Source organism: Ranitomeya variabilis, chromosome 1, assembly GCF_051348905.1.
Source record: "Ranitomeya variabilis isolate aRanVar5 chromosome 1, aRanVar5.hap1, whole genome shotgun sequence".
Taxonomy (NCBI): domain Eukaryota; kingdom Metazoa; phylum Chordata; class Amphibia; order Anura; family Dendrobatidae; genus Ranitomeya; species Ranitomeya variabilis.
In genome coordinates, this window is record NC_135232.1 from 660,951,368 (window position 1) to 660,968,961 (window position 17,594).

The 17,594-nt window shown below is 42.9% G+C and overlaps 1 protein-coding gene across 3 annotated transcripts in view; it reads left to right on the top strand.

Moving 5' to 3' along the window:
- The window catches only part of PLEKHD1 (pleckstrin homology and coiled-coil domain containing D1), a 63,513-nt gene that overhangs the window by 18,153 nt on the left and 27,766 nt on the right, over positions 1-17,594 (top strand). For all 3 annotated transcript variants that reach the window (XM_077263258.1, XM_077263266.1, XM_077263275.1), the window contains 4 exons: positions 4,021-4,112; positions 4,437-4,489; positions 4,823-4,917; positions 7,550-7,643. In XM_077263258.1, coding sequence (XP_077119373.1) covers positions 4,021-4,112; positions 4,437-4,489; positions 4,823-4,917; positions 7,550-7,643 — 334 coding nt within the window. The remainder of the gene's footprint in view (positions 1-4,020; positions 4,113-4,436; positions 4,490-4,822; positions 4,918-7,549; positions 7,644-17,594) is intronic.

Consider the following 17,594-nt stretch of genomic DNA (forward strand, 5'->3'; position numbering starts at 1 on the left):
AGAAATAATTAACCCGATCGTTAAACGCTTAAAACGCCAGAATTAAATTTTTTTTGGTCACCGCTACATTGCAATAAAATACAATAACGGGCGATCAAAAGATCGTATCTACACCAAAATGGTATCAATAAAAACATCAGTTCGGTGCGCAAAAAAATAAGCCCTCACCCAGCTCCAGATCATGAAAAATTGATACGCTACAGGTCTCGGAATATGGCACCATTTTTTTTTTTTTACCAAACTTTGGATTTTTTTTTCCCCCACTTAAATAAAAAAGAACCTAGACATGTTTGGTGTCTATGAACTCGTAATGACCTGGAGAATCCTCTTGGCAGGTCAGTTTCAGAATTTAGTGACCATGGTAAAAAAAACAAAACGTGGAATTGCACTTTTTTTTTGCAATCTCACCGCACTTGGATTTTTTTTCCCCATTTTCCAGTACACGATATGTTAAAACCAAAAGTAAAAAACAAGCCCTCACATGACCATATTGACTGAAAAAAAAAAAAAAAAAGTTATGCCTCTGGGAAGAAGGGGGAGCAAAAAAAAATAAAAAACCCCGCAAAAACTACAATACCTCTGGTCGTTCAGGGGTTAATCTACAGTGTGCATATTCCAATAAGAACAAAAGAAAGCATTACTTGAACAGAACAGATGAGTTTAAACTTTGACTATTGTTGTATGTTCACATGAAGCGGTAATAGAGCAGCAAACTATGTTAATTATCTCACAAATTTAAAAATACCATTGGCTCTCTAAAATTATCTTAATGTCTCTATGCAATATAAAACACTACTTTTTTTTTGGTGCATTATTTTTCTATTCATTAACATATATATACAGTTAGGCCCAGAAATATTTGGACAGTGACACAAATTTTGTCATTTTAGCTGTTTACTAAAACATATTCAAGATACAGTTATATAATCAATATGGGCATAAAGTGCAGACTCTCAGATTTAATTCACAACCTAATTGGAGTGAAGGTTTAGGATTTACAGCTCTTTAATATGTAGCTGCCTCTGTTTAAAAAGGCTAAAAGTAATTGGACAATTATCTTGAAAGCTCTTTAATGGGCTGCATGGATTATTCACTTGTTGATCTATCATCAATTAAACAGGTAAAAGGTGTGGAGCTGATTCCAGGTGTGCATTTGCATTTGAAAGATGTTACTGTGAACCCAAAATATGCGGTCAAATGAGCTCTCAATGGAAGTGAAGCAGACCATCATTAGGTTGAAAAAAAAAAATCCATCAGAGTAATAGCAGAAATGTTAGGAGTGGCCAAATTAACAGTTTGGCACATTCTTAAAAAAAAAAGAGCTCACTGGTGAATTTGGAACTTAAAAAGACCTGGAAATCCATGAAAGACAACAGTGGTGGAAGATTACAGAATCTTTTCCTTGGTGAAGAAAAACCACTTCACACCAGCCACCCAAGTGAAAAACATTCTCCAGGAAGTAGGTGTTTCAGTATCGAAATCTACCATAAAGAGAAGACATCATGAGAGCAAATACAGGTGGTTCACCACAAACCATTAACCCTTTTCCGACATTGGGTGTAAATTTATGCTGATGTCGGACTCTCTCCCTTTGATGTGGGCTCCGGCTTGAGCCCACGTCTTTCCCGGGACATGTCAGCTGTTTTGAACAGCTGACATGTGCCCCGGAATAGCCGCAAGTGGAATCGCGATCCACCCGTGGCTATTAACCTGTTAAATGCCACTGTCAAATGCTGACAGCGGTATTTAACTCGCGCTTCTGGCCATCGGTCCGGAAATCCGCCCAGCGGTGACCCCACCACGTGATCGCGGGTCACCGATTCTTTTTCATGACAACCAGATATCTCCTGGAGACCTCTATGGTTGTCAGTGTCAGCTTGTTGTGAGCATTGCCCGGTGTTCGGTGCTCATAGCAAGTGAGTAATTCTACTACATAGGAGTGATCTGATCATCGCATCTATGTAACAGAGCCGATCGGGTTGTGGCAGCTTCTAGTCTCCCATGGAGACTATTGAAGCATGCCAAAATAAAAAAAAAAAGTTTTTAAAAATATTAAAAAAATATATATAAAAGTTCAAATCACCCCCCTTTCACCCCAGCCCCATTCAAAATAAAAAAATTAAAAAAATCAAACATACACATATTTGGTATTACCGCATTAAGAATCGCCCGATCTATCAATAAAAAAAGGATTAACCGGATCACTAAACGGCTTAGCAAGAAAATGTTATCATTAAAAACATCAGCTCGGCACGCAAAAAATAACCCCTCACCTGACCCCAGATCACGAAAAATGGAGACCCTACGGGTATCGGAAAATGGCAGTTTTTTTTTTTTTTTACAAAGTTTGGAATTTTTTTCACCACTTAGATTAAAAACAACCTAGACATGTTTGGTATCTATGAACTCGTAAAGACCTGGAGAATCATAATGGCAGGTCACTTTTAGCATTTAGTGAACCTAGTAAAAAAGCCAAGCAAAAAACTAGTGTGGGATTGCATTTTTTTTTGCAATTTCACCGCACTTTGAAATTTTTCCCATTTTCTAGTACATGACATGGTAATACCAATGGTGTCGTTCAAAAGTACAACTCGTCCCGCAAAAAACAAGCCCTACTTGGCCATATTGACTGAAAAATAAAAAAAGTTATGGCTCTGGGAAGGGGAGCAAAAAACGAAAAGGCAAAAACCAAAAAAAACTCTGGTCGTTAAGGGGTTAATCAGTCTTAAAAATAGAAAGCCCAGATTAGACTTTTCCAGAAAACACTTCTAAAGAAGCCAGCCAGTTCTGGAAAAACATTCTATGAAGAAATTAAACTAAGTGTACTGGAAAACCGAAAAAAGTCCCAAGTGCAGAGAAAATGCAAAAAAAAGTGCAATTCCACAATTGAGGTTTTGTTTTTTATTGGTAAAAACAACCAGGAAATATAATTCTCCAGGTCAGAACAAGTATGCAGATACCAAACATACGTACCGTAGGTTCTTTTTTATTTTAGTGGGGAGAAACAAATTCTAAAATTTGTAAGAAAACAAAATTGTCACCATTTTCCGAGACCAGTAGTGTTTTCATTTTTCGGGACCTGGGGATGGGTGAGGGCTTATTTTTTGCGGCTTGAGTTGATGTTTTTATTGATACTATTTTGTGGTAGATAAAATCTTTTGCGTTTTATTGTATTTTAGCGGCTGCCAAAACAACGTAACTCTGGCATTTTGATTATTTTTTCTTGTTTACCGATCGGATTAACTGTTTTTATATTTTGATAGATTGAACATTTCCGAATGCAGCGATCCCAAACGTGTGGAGTTTTTTTGTTTTAGTTTCAATGGTTTTGTTTTTTTGCTCCCTTTCTTCCCAGAGCCATAACTTTTTTATTTTTCCATCAACATGGCCATGTAAGGGCTTGTTTTTTGCGGGGCGGTTTGTACTTTTGAATGACACCATTGATTTTTAACATATCGTGTTCTGGAAAATGGGAAAAAAAAGTTCCAAGTGCGCTGAAATTGCAAAAAAAAGTGCAATTCCACAGTTTTTTTTTACTATGTTCACTAAATGCCAAAACTGACCTGTCATGATTCTCCGGGTCATTATGAGTTCACAGACACCAAACATGTATAGGTTATATTTTATTTAAGTGATGAAAAAAAAAACCAAAATTTGTGAAACGGGTGGCGATGGGTGGGATTTGCAACGAGCTTCCTGCCAGCACGTGTTAAATGCTGCTGCTAGTGATTGACAGTGGAATTTAACAGATTAACAGCCATGGGTGCAGCGTTAAAGGCATTTGATGGCGGACTAAATCAGCCATCAAGTGTGGGAAGGGTCGTGATGGGGTTAAATAAAAAATAGTCACTGTTCAAATATTTCCGGACCTAACTATATACCCTAATGTAATGATTGTGATCTACTGTATATACAATCAGCTTAGTAGCTCTAGGCAGTTTCTTCATTGCCTGATAACTGCCATCGTGCATGGCAGTGGAGGTACAAAGTTCTAATGCATATTCCTTTACCTCCTCGTAGGACCTGGCAGAACGCCCAGCTGGGCGAGGCAATGATCGGGAGCTTGGAGGCTCAGGGCCTGCAGCTAGCCAAGGAGAGACAGGAATATTTTGGTTGGTGGTCATTATAGTATAAAGTTTTATAAAACTCAATCAAAATACTACTACAATGTGTTTAATATGACTATAGAATTTCCAGTTTCTGAAAGGAGACCTCTCTCCTGGAGATGTCCCTCTATACTTGTCTTTTTGCTATAGGAGCCTATGGGTATCTTAGCTTATTGCATCCTATACAGTGAGATAGGTCACAGCTTTGTGTTGGGTATATCTGCTGAGACGTCGTCCCAAAGTATCTATGATAATGTGAAGAAAGGGTCACTGACTTGTGCTAGTATTTCTCTTTTATTTCACTTCTTTGCCTTTTTTACTTTCTTGTAGACAAACTGATGGAGGAAACAGAAGAACTGTGTTCACAGCGCGAACAGAAAGAGGTGATCTAACCATTGTGAAATAATTAATTTATTCTGTTACCTTTTATTTCCGACTAGGCAGGTTTTCTCTGTACACGACACACTGCCGTAGCTACCCTTTGAGATGCTAAGTCTGTTATTCCGTCAAACCGATGAGCCAGCCCATAGCGCAGTTGTAGTATAAGTCGGTTCTGTTTTTCCAGAATTCCCATTACGTCAGTAGAAAATGACCAAACTTGGCCGCCATATTGAACACCGGGACTGTGTCGGATATTTCATTAATGTGATTTTTAGCTTGACTGTTATGACTCTCGTTACACGGATTCACTTATCACTTATATCTTGTTTCCAAAGGAGCTGGAAAAAATAAATCAGGTTCTGGAGACTGAAAAGAATCGGTTTGAGGATCTTGTACAAGAGCTGAGAATGGAGCAAGAGAAAATCAAGCAGTTAAGTTTCTGATTCCAATCACTTTTCTCACTGCTGCTGTCTAAAGGTACCTTCACACGAAGCGACGCTGCAGCGATAGCGACACCGATGCCGATCGCTGCAGCGTCGCTGTTTGATCGCTGGAGAGCTGTCACACAGACCGCTCTCCAGCGACCAAGGATGCCGAGGCCCCCGGGTAACCAGGGTAAACATCAGGTTGCTAAGCGCAGGGCCGCGCTTAGTAACCCGATGTTTACCCGGGTTACCAGCGTAAAAGTAAAAAAACCAAACAGTACATACTCACCTGCGCGTCCCCCAGCGTCCGCTTCCTGACACTGACTGAGCTCCGGCCCTAACAGCACAGCGGTGACGTCACCGCTGTGCTTTCACTTTCACTTTAGGGCCGGCGCTCAGTAAGTGTCAGGAAGCAAACGCTGGGGGACGCGCCGGTGAGTATGTACTGTTTGTTTTTTTTACTTTTACGCTGGTAACCAGGGTAAACATCGGGTTACTAAGCGCGGCCCTGCGCTTAGTAACCCGATGTTTACCCTGGTTACCAGTGTAAAACATCGCTGGTATCGTTGCTTTTGCTTTCAAACACAACGATACACAGCGATCGGACGACCAAATAAAGTTCTGGACTTTATTCAGCGACAAGCGACATCACAGCAGGATCCTGATCGCTGCTGCGTGTCAAACACAACGATATCGCTAGCCAGGACGCTGCAACGTCACGGATCGCTAGCGATGTCGTTTCGTGTGAAGGTACCTTAAGTAAATCATGTTTCTAGTGAATCCTCCCCTACATATACAGGTCTTAATACTCCACAGAGGACACAGTTGATTAATCCCATAAAACTATATCTTTATTAAATATATTTAAAACAACAGTACATAGAAAAAGTACAACAGGAACCAATGGGGCTAGTAGGAAACACCAGTGTCACATGCACAAAACACATTGGGCCATGAGGTCAAACCACCGCAGTAATAAATACTCCAATGTTAATGCCATACCACAAAAAGTGGATATATAGAGTAAATATATAAATAAATAAATAAATAAATAAATACTATAGGAGCACATCAGTATTAAATAGCCATCCTGGAAACAATAATAGTATCGTGCCAGTGCACATAAATATATCAATTAAAGCCACTAGTGGCAACCAAGATAAAGCCTATAGTAAAATTATCTTTTCCCGGAGGAGTTACCTGATGTGCGTCCACGGTGGGGAGACCTCAAGCCCACCCCGACGCGCGTTTCGGAACACTGAAGGTGTTCCTTCCTCAGGTCTGTAGATAAGTAAAGACAATCTTCTTATTTGCACAGCTACAACACATGCACACACCAATATTGTCTACAGTGGAAACTGGTGATGTCTGCAGAACATTTTATTTTGACGTGATTGTCTAATCTTCTGAATGGACAGCCATTATCCCCCCTCTTGGGGCTACGTAGATTCCGCTAAGAGTTAAAGAAAATACTTATTTTTTCTCTAGTCTCCATGACATCTTTGACTATTGACCTCAGAATGAGAACAGTCACAAAACATGCCCATCTGCTCCATCATCTGTGCCCACAGCTGTTATATATAACCTACAGCATTCCCCTTATTGCCTCACTGGACAATCTCTTTAAAGAAGCACTCCCAATCCTTTTTACTAGCTAACCCTGTGTAAATGTTTGTGTAATTGTGGTAATATACTTATCGATCGCTGTCTTTCCCGTTTCCAGCACAGCTCTGGTCCTCTTCTCACTTATGTGACTTCTATGCCGACTTAGAGGATCCCACTGCGCTTTGTGTGTGAGATGTAAGTTACTGTTACAATATTGTGCCACGATCTTAGGCTGCATAGACTTACATTGTCAAAACACCTTTCGGCTCACACAGAGCGCAGCATGATTCAGCAAATCAGAATAGATGTCATATGAGTGAGAAGAGGACCAGAGCAGTGCTGGAAACTGGAAAGGCAGCGATCAGTAAGTATACTATTGCACTTACATTACACACATTTAGCTAATAAAAACATGTTGGAAGTGCTTCTTTAAGTTTCAAAGAGCTTCAAAGTTTCATATATGAGAATAAACTAAACTCGCAGAAATGTAGGAAACCTGTAACTCTAATAAGTATTGGGTCTATGCAGGTTTTCAGTCTCAATCAGGAAGAATATTTCTATCCTCTAAAAGCAATCAGAGATATTGAAAATGATAATGTAGAAAAAATAATTAAACTGTATAAGGACAATTTAAAGGGAACTTTCACCAGGTTTTTGATACCCATTTTACAGTAGAATGATGTAGGGGCAGAGACCCTGATTCCAGCGATGTGTCTCTTACTGGGTTGTTTGCTGCAGTTTTGAAAAAATAACTGTTTTACCTTTTCCAAATCTAGCAGTTCTCTGAATGCTGAGCTGTGTATAAGCCCGCCCATATCACTGATTGGCAACCTCTTGTGTACACTTTGCATAGGCAGAAAGCTGCCAATCAGTGGTAGAGGTGGGGTTATACAGAGGTCATACAGACCATGTACTCTACTTCTGATAGTGTCACTTTTCCTATATTCTCATTCTCTGCTTCTATTGTTCACTTTATGTACATGTAAAGCTTTCCATATTTCCTGTGTTTTTTTCACAACACTCTGATTTTAGGGACCTGGATGTTACTGTACATTGTCTGAAAGGAGTAGGAGAGGAGAAACTAGAGCTGTGCAGCCTCACAAAAAATTTGCAGAAGACCATGGAGGTAGGTTCTTCATATTAGGATCAGTGATGATCATAAAAATCTGCTGTCAGTCCATATTATATTTACTATGAGTCACAGCAAGGGCACAGTCACATGGCTGTATAAATCAGAGTGGGATCGGGATGCAGTGCATGAACTGGCCGGCGGTTCTCTCGACCAAAATGTGACAGCTTCATGCAGGGCTGCCACTAGGAATTTCGGGGCCCCATACTGGCAAAATTTCGGGGCCCCCTTGAGACTCTGCCCAAGCTCCACCCCAGCCTTGCCTCCATCCCTCAAACTGTCCATAGTCAAAAGATTTTTTAAGCGGCCACCATGACAATGTCAGGCCCTACTCTACTCTAACCTATTAAACATTTGTTAAAATATCCAATACAATTTAGGTATATTTTTATTTATTTTTCAATTTTTAAAATGACCAATAATATCACATACAGGGGACAAATACTGCCTCACCATGACCAGAAACCATATTACCACCATATAGCAACCAAATAATAGCACATACAGGGAACAAATACCACCACACCACGTCCAGCCAACTTATTACCACAACATAGTGACCAAATAGCAGCACCTACTAGGAACAAATACCGCCACACCATGGTTGGACAACATATTACCACTACATAGTGACCAAATAGCACATACAAGGAACAAATGTCACCACACTATGTCCAGACCACATATTACCACCATATGAGGACCAATAATACCATATACAAGGAGCAAATACCACCACACCATGACCAGACCACATATTACCACCACATAGTGACCAAATAATAGCTCATACAAGGAATAAAGACCGCCACACCATGGCCAGACAACATATTACCACCACATAGTGACTGAATACAATACTGATCAGTAATAAAAAACACAATACTAATATCACCATAAGTGCCATTATAAACAGGAGATCTGTACTTAGTATGCAGTGTCTGTGTACAGGTAATACAGTGATCACTGGTGACATTACACACAGCAGCACTGTATATAATGTATAATGTAAAGGTAATACAGTGATCACTGGTGACATTGTACACAGGAGCTGTGTATATAGTATACAGTGTATAGTGTCAGCGTACAGGTAGCACACTGACTCACCAGTGATCTCTCTAGGTGAAGTCTTTCATCTTCGCTTTTAATCTTCATCCATCACAGACCGCCGTCACTTCATCCAGCCAGGGCTCGTCTCTTCAGGAAATAACAGTTATCTAGAGCACCACTTTAAGAACACATTACTTATTTTTTTCCCAATTTCTAAACTACACCAGATGAAGAAAAAAGCGAGTGTTGCTCTGCACAGTAACAGGACCGCCCCCCCCCCCATTTAAAACAGTATCCTCAAAATATAAAATAAATGCATCACTGCAGTAATAATATCCCTTAATTAGCCCCTATGGTAATAATATCCCCCATCCTAACCACCGTGTGTCTCATTCCTGGCGATAGCCATATGTTCTCCTATCCTGCCCCCATATGATCTCCCCATCCTGCCCCATCTGTCCCATGATCCTGCCCTATCTGTCCCATGATTCTGCCCCATCTGTCCCTTGATCGTGCCCCATCTGTCCCTTGATCCTGCCCCATGTGTTGTGAATTTGGATTCTGGGCTCCCCCGGTGGCTACTGGTGGAATTGAACTGGTGTTTTCATCTTCTCTGTTCACCTGTTCCCATCAAGATGTGGGAGTCGCTATATAACCTTGCTGCTCTGTTAGTTGCTTGCCGGTCATCAATGTTATCAGAAGCCTCTCTGTGCTTGTTCCTGCTCCTAGACAACTACTAGATAAGTTGGACTCTTGTCCATGTTTGTTTTTGCATTTTTGTTCCAGTTCACAGCTGTAGTTTCGTTACTGTGTCTGGAAAGCTCTTGTGAACAGGAATTGCCACTCTGGTGTTATGAGTTAATGCCAGAGTTTTAAAGTAATTTCTGGATGGTGTTTTGATAGGGTTTTCAGCTGACCATGAGAGTGTCCTTTCTGTCTTCTGCTATGTAGTAAGTGGACCTCAAATTTGCTAAACCTATTTTCATACTACGTTTGTTATTTCATCTTAATTCACCGCCAATACATGTGGGGGGCCTCTGTCTCCTTTCGGGGTATTTCTCTAGAGGTGAGCTAGGACTGATATTTTCCTCTGCTAGCATTATTTAGTCCTCCGGCTGGTGCTGGGCATCTAGAATCAACGTAGGCATGCTACCCGGCCACTGCTAGTTGTGCGTTAGGTTTAGTTCATGGTCAGCTCAGTTCCCATCTTCCAAGAGCTAGTTCCTATATATGCTTATGCTATGTTCTCTTGCCATTGAGATCATGACAGTTTGACCGGCCCACTAAAGGGTTAAAATCCTTGGCTGAGAAAGGAGAGAAATAAGAAGTCTGCTGAGAATTTTTTTTTTTTTTTTTTCTCCTTCTAATCTTTGAATGGCTCTGTGTCCACCTGTTTGTAATGGATCTTCAGAGTGTAACTGCAGGTTTGAATAATCTCGCCACGAAGGTACAAAATTTGCAAGACTTTGTTTGTCATGCACCTATATCTGAGCCGAGAATTCCTTTGCCGGAATTTTTCTCGGGGAATAGATCTGGGTTTCAGAATTTTCGAAATAATTGCAAATTATTTTTGTCCCTGAAATTTCGCTCTGCCGGAGACCCTGCACAGCAGGTCAGGATTGTGATTTCCTTGCTCCGGGGCGACCCTCAAGACTGGGCTTTTTCATTGACACCAGGGGATCCTGCGTTGCTCAATGTGGATGCGTTTTTTCTGGCCTTGGGGTTGCTTTATGACGAACCTCATTTGGAGCTTCAGGCAGAAAAAACTTTGATGTCCCTATCTCAGGGGCAAGATGAAGCGGAAATTTACTGTCAAAGATTCCGTAAATGGTCTGTGCTTACTCAGTGGAATGAGTGCGCCCTGGCGGCGACTTTCAGAGAGGGTCTCTCTGATGCCATTAAGGATGTTATGGTGGGGTTCCCTGTGCCTGCGGGTCTGAATGAGTCCATGACAATGGCTATTCAGATCGATAGGCGTTTGCGGGAGCGCAAACCAGTGCACCATCTGGCGGTGTCCACTGAGAAGTCGCCAGAGAGTATGCAGTGTGATAGAATTCTGTCCCGAAGCGAGCGGCAGAATTTTAGACGGAAAAATGGGTTGTGTTTCTATTGTGGTGATTCTACTCATGTTATATCAGCATGCTCTAAGCGCACTAAAAAGCTTGATAAATCTGTTTCCATTTGCACCTTACCGTCTAAGTTTATTCTATCTGTGACCCTGATTTGCTCTTTGTCATCTATTACCACGGACGCCTATGTCGACTCTGGCGCCGCTTTGAGTCTTATGGATTGGTCCTTTGCCAAACGCTGTGGGTATGATTTAGAGCCTTTGGAGACTCTTATTCCTCTGAAGGGGATTGACTCCACCCCATTGGCTAATAATAAACCACAATACTGGACACAAGTAACTATGCGTATTAATCCGGATCACCAGGAGATTATTCGCTTTCTGGTGCTGTATAATCTACATGATGATTTGGTGCTAGGATTGCCTTGGCTGCAATCTCACAACCCAGTCCTCGACTGGAGAGCTATGTCTGTGTTGAGCTGGGGATGTAAGGGGGCTCATGGGGATGTACCTGTGGTTTCCATTTCATCATCTATTCCCTCTGAAATTCCTGAGTTCCTGTCTGACTATCGTGACGTCTTTGAAGAATCCAAGCTTGGTTCATTACCTCCGCACCGAGAGTGCGATTGTGCCATAGATTTAATCCCGGGTAGTAAATACCCAAAGGGTCGTTTATTTAATCTGTCTGTGCCTGAACATGCTGCCATGCGAGAATATATAAAGGAGTCCTTGGAAAAGGGACATATTCGTCCATCGTCATCTCCCTTGGGAGCCGGTTTTTTCTTTGTCTCAAAAAAAGACGGCTCTTTGAGACCATGTATCGATTATCGGCTTTTGAATAAAATCACTGTAAAATATCAATACCCATTGCCGTTGCTGACTGATTTGTTTGCTCGCATAAAGGGGGCCAAGTGGTTCTCTAAGATTGACCTTCGTGGGGCGTATAATTTGGTGCGAATCAGGCAGGGGGATGAGTGGAAAACCGCATTTAATACGCCCGAGGGCCACTTTGAGTATTTAGTGATGCCTTTTGGTCTTTCAAATGCTCCGTCAGTTTTCCAGTCCTTTATGCATGATATTTTTCGCGATTATTTGGATAAATTTATGATTGTGTATTTGGATGATATTCTGATTTTTTCGGATGACTGGGACTCTCATGTCCAGCAAGTCAGGAGGGTTTTCCAGGTTTTGCGGTCTAATTCTTTGTGTGTGAAGGGTTCTAAGTGTGTTTTTGGGGTACAGAGGATTTCCTTTTTGGGATATATTTTTTCTCCCTCTTCCATTGAAATGGATCCTGTCAAGGTTCAAGCTATTTGTGATTGGACGCAGCCCTCTTCTCTTAAGAGTCTTCAGAAATTTTTGGGCTTTGCTAACTTTTATCGTCGATTTATTGCTGGTTTTTCGGATATTGCTAAGCCATTGACCGATTTGACTAAGAAGGGTGCTGATGTTGCTGATTGGTCCCCTGACGCTGTGGAGGCCTTTCGGGAGCTTAAGCGCCGTTTTTCCTCTGCCCCTGTGTTGCGTCAGCCTGATGTTGCTCTACCTTTTCAGGTTGAGGTCGACGCTTCTGAGATCGGAGCTGGGGCAGTGTTGTCGCAGAAAAGTTCTGACTGCTCCGTGATGAGGCCTTGTGCCTTCTTTTCCCGTAAATTTTCGCCCGCTGAGCGGAATTATGATGTTGGGAATCGGGAGCTTTTGGCCATGAAGTGGGCTTTTGAGGAGTGGCGCCATTGGCTTGAGGGGGCCAGACATCAGGTGGTGGTATTGACTGACCACAAAAACTTGATTTATCTTGAGACCGCCAGGCGCCTGAATCCTAGACAGGCGCGCTGGTCATTATTTTTCTCTCGGTTTAATTTTGTGGTGTCATACCTACCGGGTTCTAAGAATGTTAAGGCGGATGCCCTTTCTAGGAGTTTTGAGCCTGACTCGCCTGGTAACTCTGAGCCCACAGGTATCCTTAAGGATGGAGTGGTATTGTCAGCCGTTTCTCCAGACCTGCGGCGGGCCTTGCAGGAGTTTCAGGCGGATAGACCGGATCGTTGCCCACCTGATAAACTGTTTGTTCCTGATGATTGGACCAGTAGAGTCATCTCTGAGGTTCATTCTTCTGCGTTGGCAGGTCATCCTGGCATTTTTGGTACCAGGGATTTGGTGGCAAGGTCCTTCTGGTGGCCTTCCCTGTCACGAGATGTGCGAGGCTTTGTGCAGTCTTGTGACGTTTGTGCTCGGGCCAAGCCTTGTTGCTCTCGGGCTAGTGGATTATTGTTGCCCTTGCCTATTCCTAAGAGGCCTTGGACGCACATCTCGATGGATTTTATTTCAGATCTGCCTGTTTCTCAGAAGATGTCTGTCATCTGGGTGGTGTGTGACCGTTTCTCTAAGATGGTCCATTTGGTTCCTCTGCCCAAGTTGCCTTCTTCTTCCGAGTTGGTTCCTCTGTTTTTTCAAAATGTTGTTCGTTTGCATGGTATTCCTGAGAATATCATTTCTGACAGAGGGACCCAATTCGTGTCTAGATTTTGGCGGGCATTCTGTGCTAGGATGGGCATAGATTTGTCTTTTTCGTCCGCTTTCCATCCTCAGACGAATGGCCAGACCGAGCGGACTAATCAGACCCTGGAGACATATCTGAGGTGTTTTGTGTCTGCTGACCAGGATGATTGGGTTGCTTTTTTGCCATTGGCAGAGTTCGCTCTCAATAATCGGGCCAGCTCTGCCACTTTGGTGTCCCCGTTTTTCTGTAATTCGGGGTTTCATCCTCGATTTTCCTCTGGTCAGGTGGAATCTTCGGATTGTCCTGGAGTGGATGCTGTGGTGGAGAGATTGCATCAGATCTGGGGGCAGGTGGTGGACAATTTGAGGTTGTCCCAGGAGAAGACTCAGCTTTTTGCCAACCGCCACCGTCGTGTTGGTCCTCGGCTTTGTGTTGGGGATTTGGTGTGGTTGTCTTCTCGTTTTGTCCCTATGAGGGTCTCTTCTCCTAAGTTTAAGCCTCGGTTCATCGGCCCGTATAAGATATTGGAGATTCTTAACCCTGTTTCCTTCCGTTTGGACCTCCCTGCATCCTTTTCTATTCATAACGTTTTTCATCGGTCATTATTGCGCAGGTATGAGGTACCGGTTGTGCCTTCCGTTGAGCCTCCTGCTCCGGTGTTGGTTGAGGGTGAGTTGGAGTACGTTGTGGAGAAAATCTTAGACTCTCGTGTTTCCAGACGGAGACTCCAGTATCTGGTCAAGTGGAAGGGATACGGCCAGGAGGATAATTCTTGGGTGAATGCATCTGATGTTCATGCCTCTGATCTGGTTCGTGCCTTTCATAGGGCCCATCCTGATCGCCCTGGTGGTTCTGGTGAGGGTTCGGTGCCCCCTCCTTGAGGGGGGGGTACTGTTGTGAATTTGGATTCTGGGCTCCCCCGGTGGCTACTGGTGGAATTGAACTGGTGTTTTCATCTTCTCTGTTCACCTGTTCCCATCAAGATGTGGGAGTCGCTATATAACCTTGCTGCTCTGTTAGTTGCTTGCCGGTCATCAATGTTATCAGAAGCCTCTCTGTGCTTGTTCCTGCTCCTAGACAACTACTAGATAAGTTGGACTCTTGTCCATGTTTGTTTTTGCATTTTTGTTCCAGTTCACAGCTGTAGTTTCGTTACTGTGTCTGGAAAGCTCTTGTGAACAGGAATTGCCACTCTGGTGTTATGAGTTAATGCCAGAGTTTTAAAGTAATTTCTGGATGGTGTTTTGATAGGGTTTTCAGCTGACCATGAGAGTGTCCTTTCTGTCTTCTGCTATGTAGTAAGTGGACCTCAAATTTGCTAAACCTATTTTCATACTACGTTTGTTATTTCATCTTAATTCACCGCCAATACATGTGGGGGGCCTCTGTCTCCTTTCGGGGTATTTCTCTAGAGGTGAGCTAGGACTGATATTTTCCTCTGCTAGCATTATTTAGTCCTCCGGCTGGTGCTGGGCATCTAGAATCAACGTAGGCATGCTACCCGGCCACTGCTAGTTGTGCGTTAGGTTTAGTTCATGGTCAGCTCAGTTCCCATCTTCCAAGAGCTAGTTCCTATATATGCTTATGCTATGTTCTCTTGCCATTGAGATCATGACACCCATGTGTCCCATGATCCTGCACCATCTGTCTCCCTCCTACCCCATGATCCTACACCATCTGTCTCCATCCTGCCCTATGATCATGCCCCATCTGTCCTGTGATCCTGCCCCATCTGTCTCCATCCTGCCCCATAATCCTGCCCCATCTATCTCCATCCTGCACAATGTCACTATCCTGCACCATGTCTCCATCCTGCACCATGTCTCCATCCTGCCCCCGTGTCTCCCATCCTGTCCCGGTGTCTCCAACCCTGCCCCATCTCCATTCTGCCCCATGTCTTCAATCCTGCCCCATGTCTCTAATCCTACTCCTTGTCTCCATTCTGCCCCCTGTCTCCATTCTGCCCCATCTCTCATCCTGTCGTCGTTTCTCCCATTCTGCTCCCCATGTCTCCCATTCTGCCCCCCGTGTCTCCCATCCTTCCCCGTCTCAATTCTGCCCCTGTGTCTCCCATTCTGCCCCCTGTCTCCATTCTGCCCTTTGTCTCCAATCCTGCCCCCGTGTGTCTCCATTCTGCCCTTTGTCTTCAATCCTGCCCCTGTGTCTCCAATCCTACCCTCGTGTTTCCATTCTGCCCCATGTGTCCATTTTGCCCCATCTCCAATCCTGCCTCCTTGTCTCCATTCTGCACATTCTGGTCCATGTGTCTCCATCGTGCCGGTGAAACTTTGCGGCTTGCCGTTTTCAATATAAATAATTAAGAAAAAAAACCCTTTCTTCTTACCTGGCCACTCTCCTGTGGCAAAGATCCCTCTTGACATTCCAGCGCGCACACGCTGGCGAATGACAATGACGTCATACGCCAGCGATGTGCATGCTGACATCAGCTGCCAGCCTCCGATTGGCTGGCGGCTTTAACCATTGCCGTGCGGGCCAACACGGGCCTTCATGGCAATAGAGTAATTGAACCTGCGTCTCGGACGTAGGTTCAGTTACTGTACCGACATAAGCCTGCCGCTGGGGCCCGGGCCCGATCCCACTCCGATTTATATGCTCGTCTGACTGCGCCCTAATAAATATAACCTAGCTACAGCTATACAAACTCCATACCGGTACTAAACCCTTTAGCTGCCAGGTTTTTTTTTTCGTCTTGTTTTTTTACATTTTGCAGTTCTGGTGGCCAATTTTCACACTTTTGACATATACAAATAAAATTTAAATGACTAAATAAGAAATTGAATTTGAACCCCATCACTGAAAGAAAACAACTGGCGCATTGTCAAAATGCCGCTTGGCACCTTCAGGCAATTTTATGTCAGAGGGAAAGAAATTATTTAAAAAAATGCTTGAAAACTGATTTTAACTGCTAAAAGTGTGACCCAAACAGAAAATGAGATACACCACACTGCCATAAAATAAAAGTTTGACATGTGCAGACCCCATACATACCACCTAGGCATATTTCTACATTTTGTATATTTTTATAAAATCAGCAGAAATGGAGAAACCAAGAATCTAGTTTTATGCAGGAAGATTCAGATGTGGCACGTGTTACTTTACATAACAATAACTTAGAAATAGCTTTATGTGTCCTAGTAACTCTATTTCTAATATTTGTGTGACACATTGTACTTTACATTAATGGTACATGTAGATAAATAAGTTTTAAATTGAACATACCATTGAAATTGGCTCAAAAATTTTTTAAAACATTTTTACTTTTTAAACTTTTAATAGGTCCGCTCTTAAAAGGTAACCACACAAAAAAGTACAGAATTCACATTTAGCCTGGTTCTATTTTGTATGGAAATAGTTTTTTACATTTTCCTTTTTTGGGGGAACATTAGATTTTAACAATATGTGCATTTTTTTTTCTTGAGATTGTTAAAACCGATGAGCTTTCTAGTTGAAAAACTCTCCTTCTTTGGGAAATTTTTGAATGATTTTTTTTTCATTTCCTAAGGCCGGTTTCACACGTCAGTGGCTCCGGTACGTGTAGTGACAGTTTTCTCACATACCGGAGACACTGACACACGTAGACCCATTCAAATGAATGGGTCTATGCACATGCCTGCGTGTTTTCTTGGACCGTGTGTCCGTGTTGAAAACACGTAGACATGTCCGTTTTTCTCCGGCAGCACGGTCCGCAAAGCGTCCCGCACACGTGCACACAGAGAACAGTGTATACTCTCCTCCATGTGCACGTACCGTGGTAGGAGAGACAGCGGCGCTACAGTAAGCGCTGTCCCCTGCGTGTGGTGCTGAAGCCGGCATTCATCCCTTCTGTCCTGCTCGGCTGAAAGCAGCGCTAGAAGGAGAGAAGGGATGAAAGATCAAGGTTTTTTTTTGTTTAAATTAAAGTTTGGGGTCACACAATAAATGGATCACCAATAAACTTGCCCGTCCAACTCCTACTCTGCAGTGGCTTCCGCCGCTATACACAATGATCATGTCATTGTTATGTATAGGAATGGAGGAGGAGCTGCTGGGTCATAGGAGACTCGGACAACTCTGCTATCCAGCACGGAGACTGCATTTCCCCTGCAACTGGGGCTAATATACCAGTCCCAGTTATATGGGAAATAAGATGAAAATACAATATTTACATTTTTAGGTGCAGCCCCCCCCCCCCCCCCCCAGCTGGTCTTTTATGTCCTTATGGCAATAATAAAAAAAAATAATAATTATAATAAAAATACCACTGTCAATCCACATTGCGATAAAAAAAAATAGTTGCTACAGAATGGAGAACAAATTTTAAAATATACTG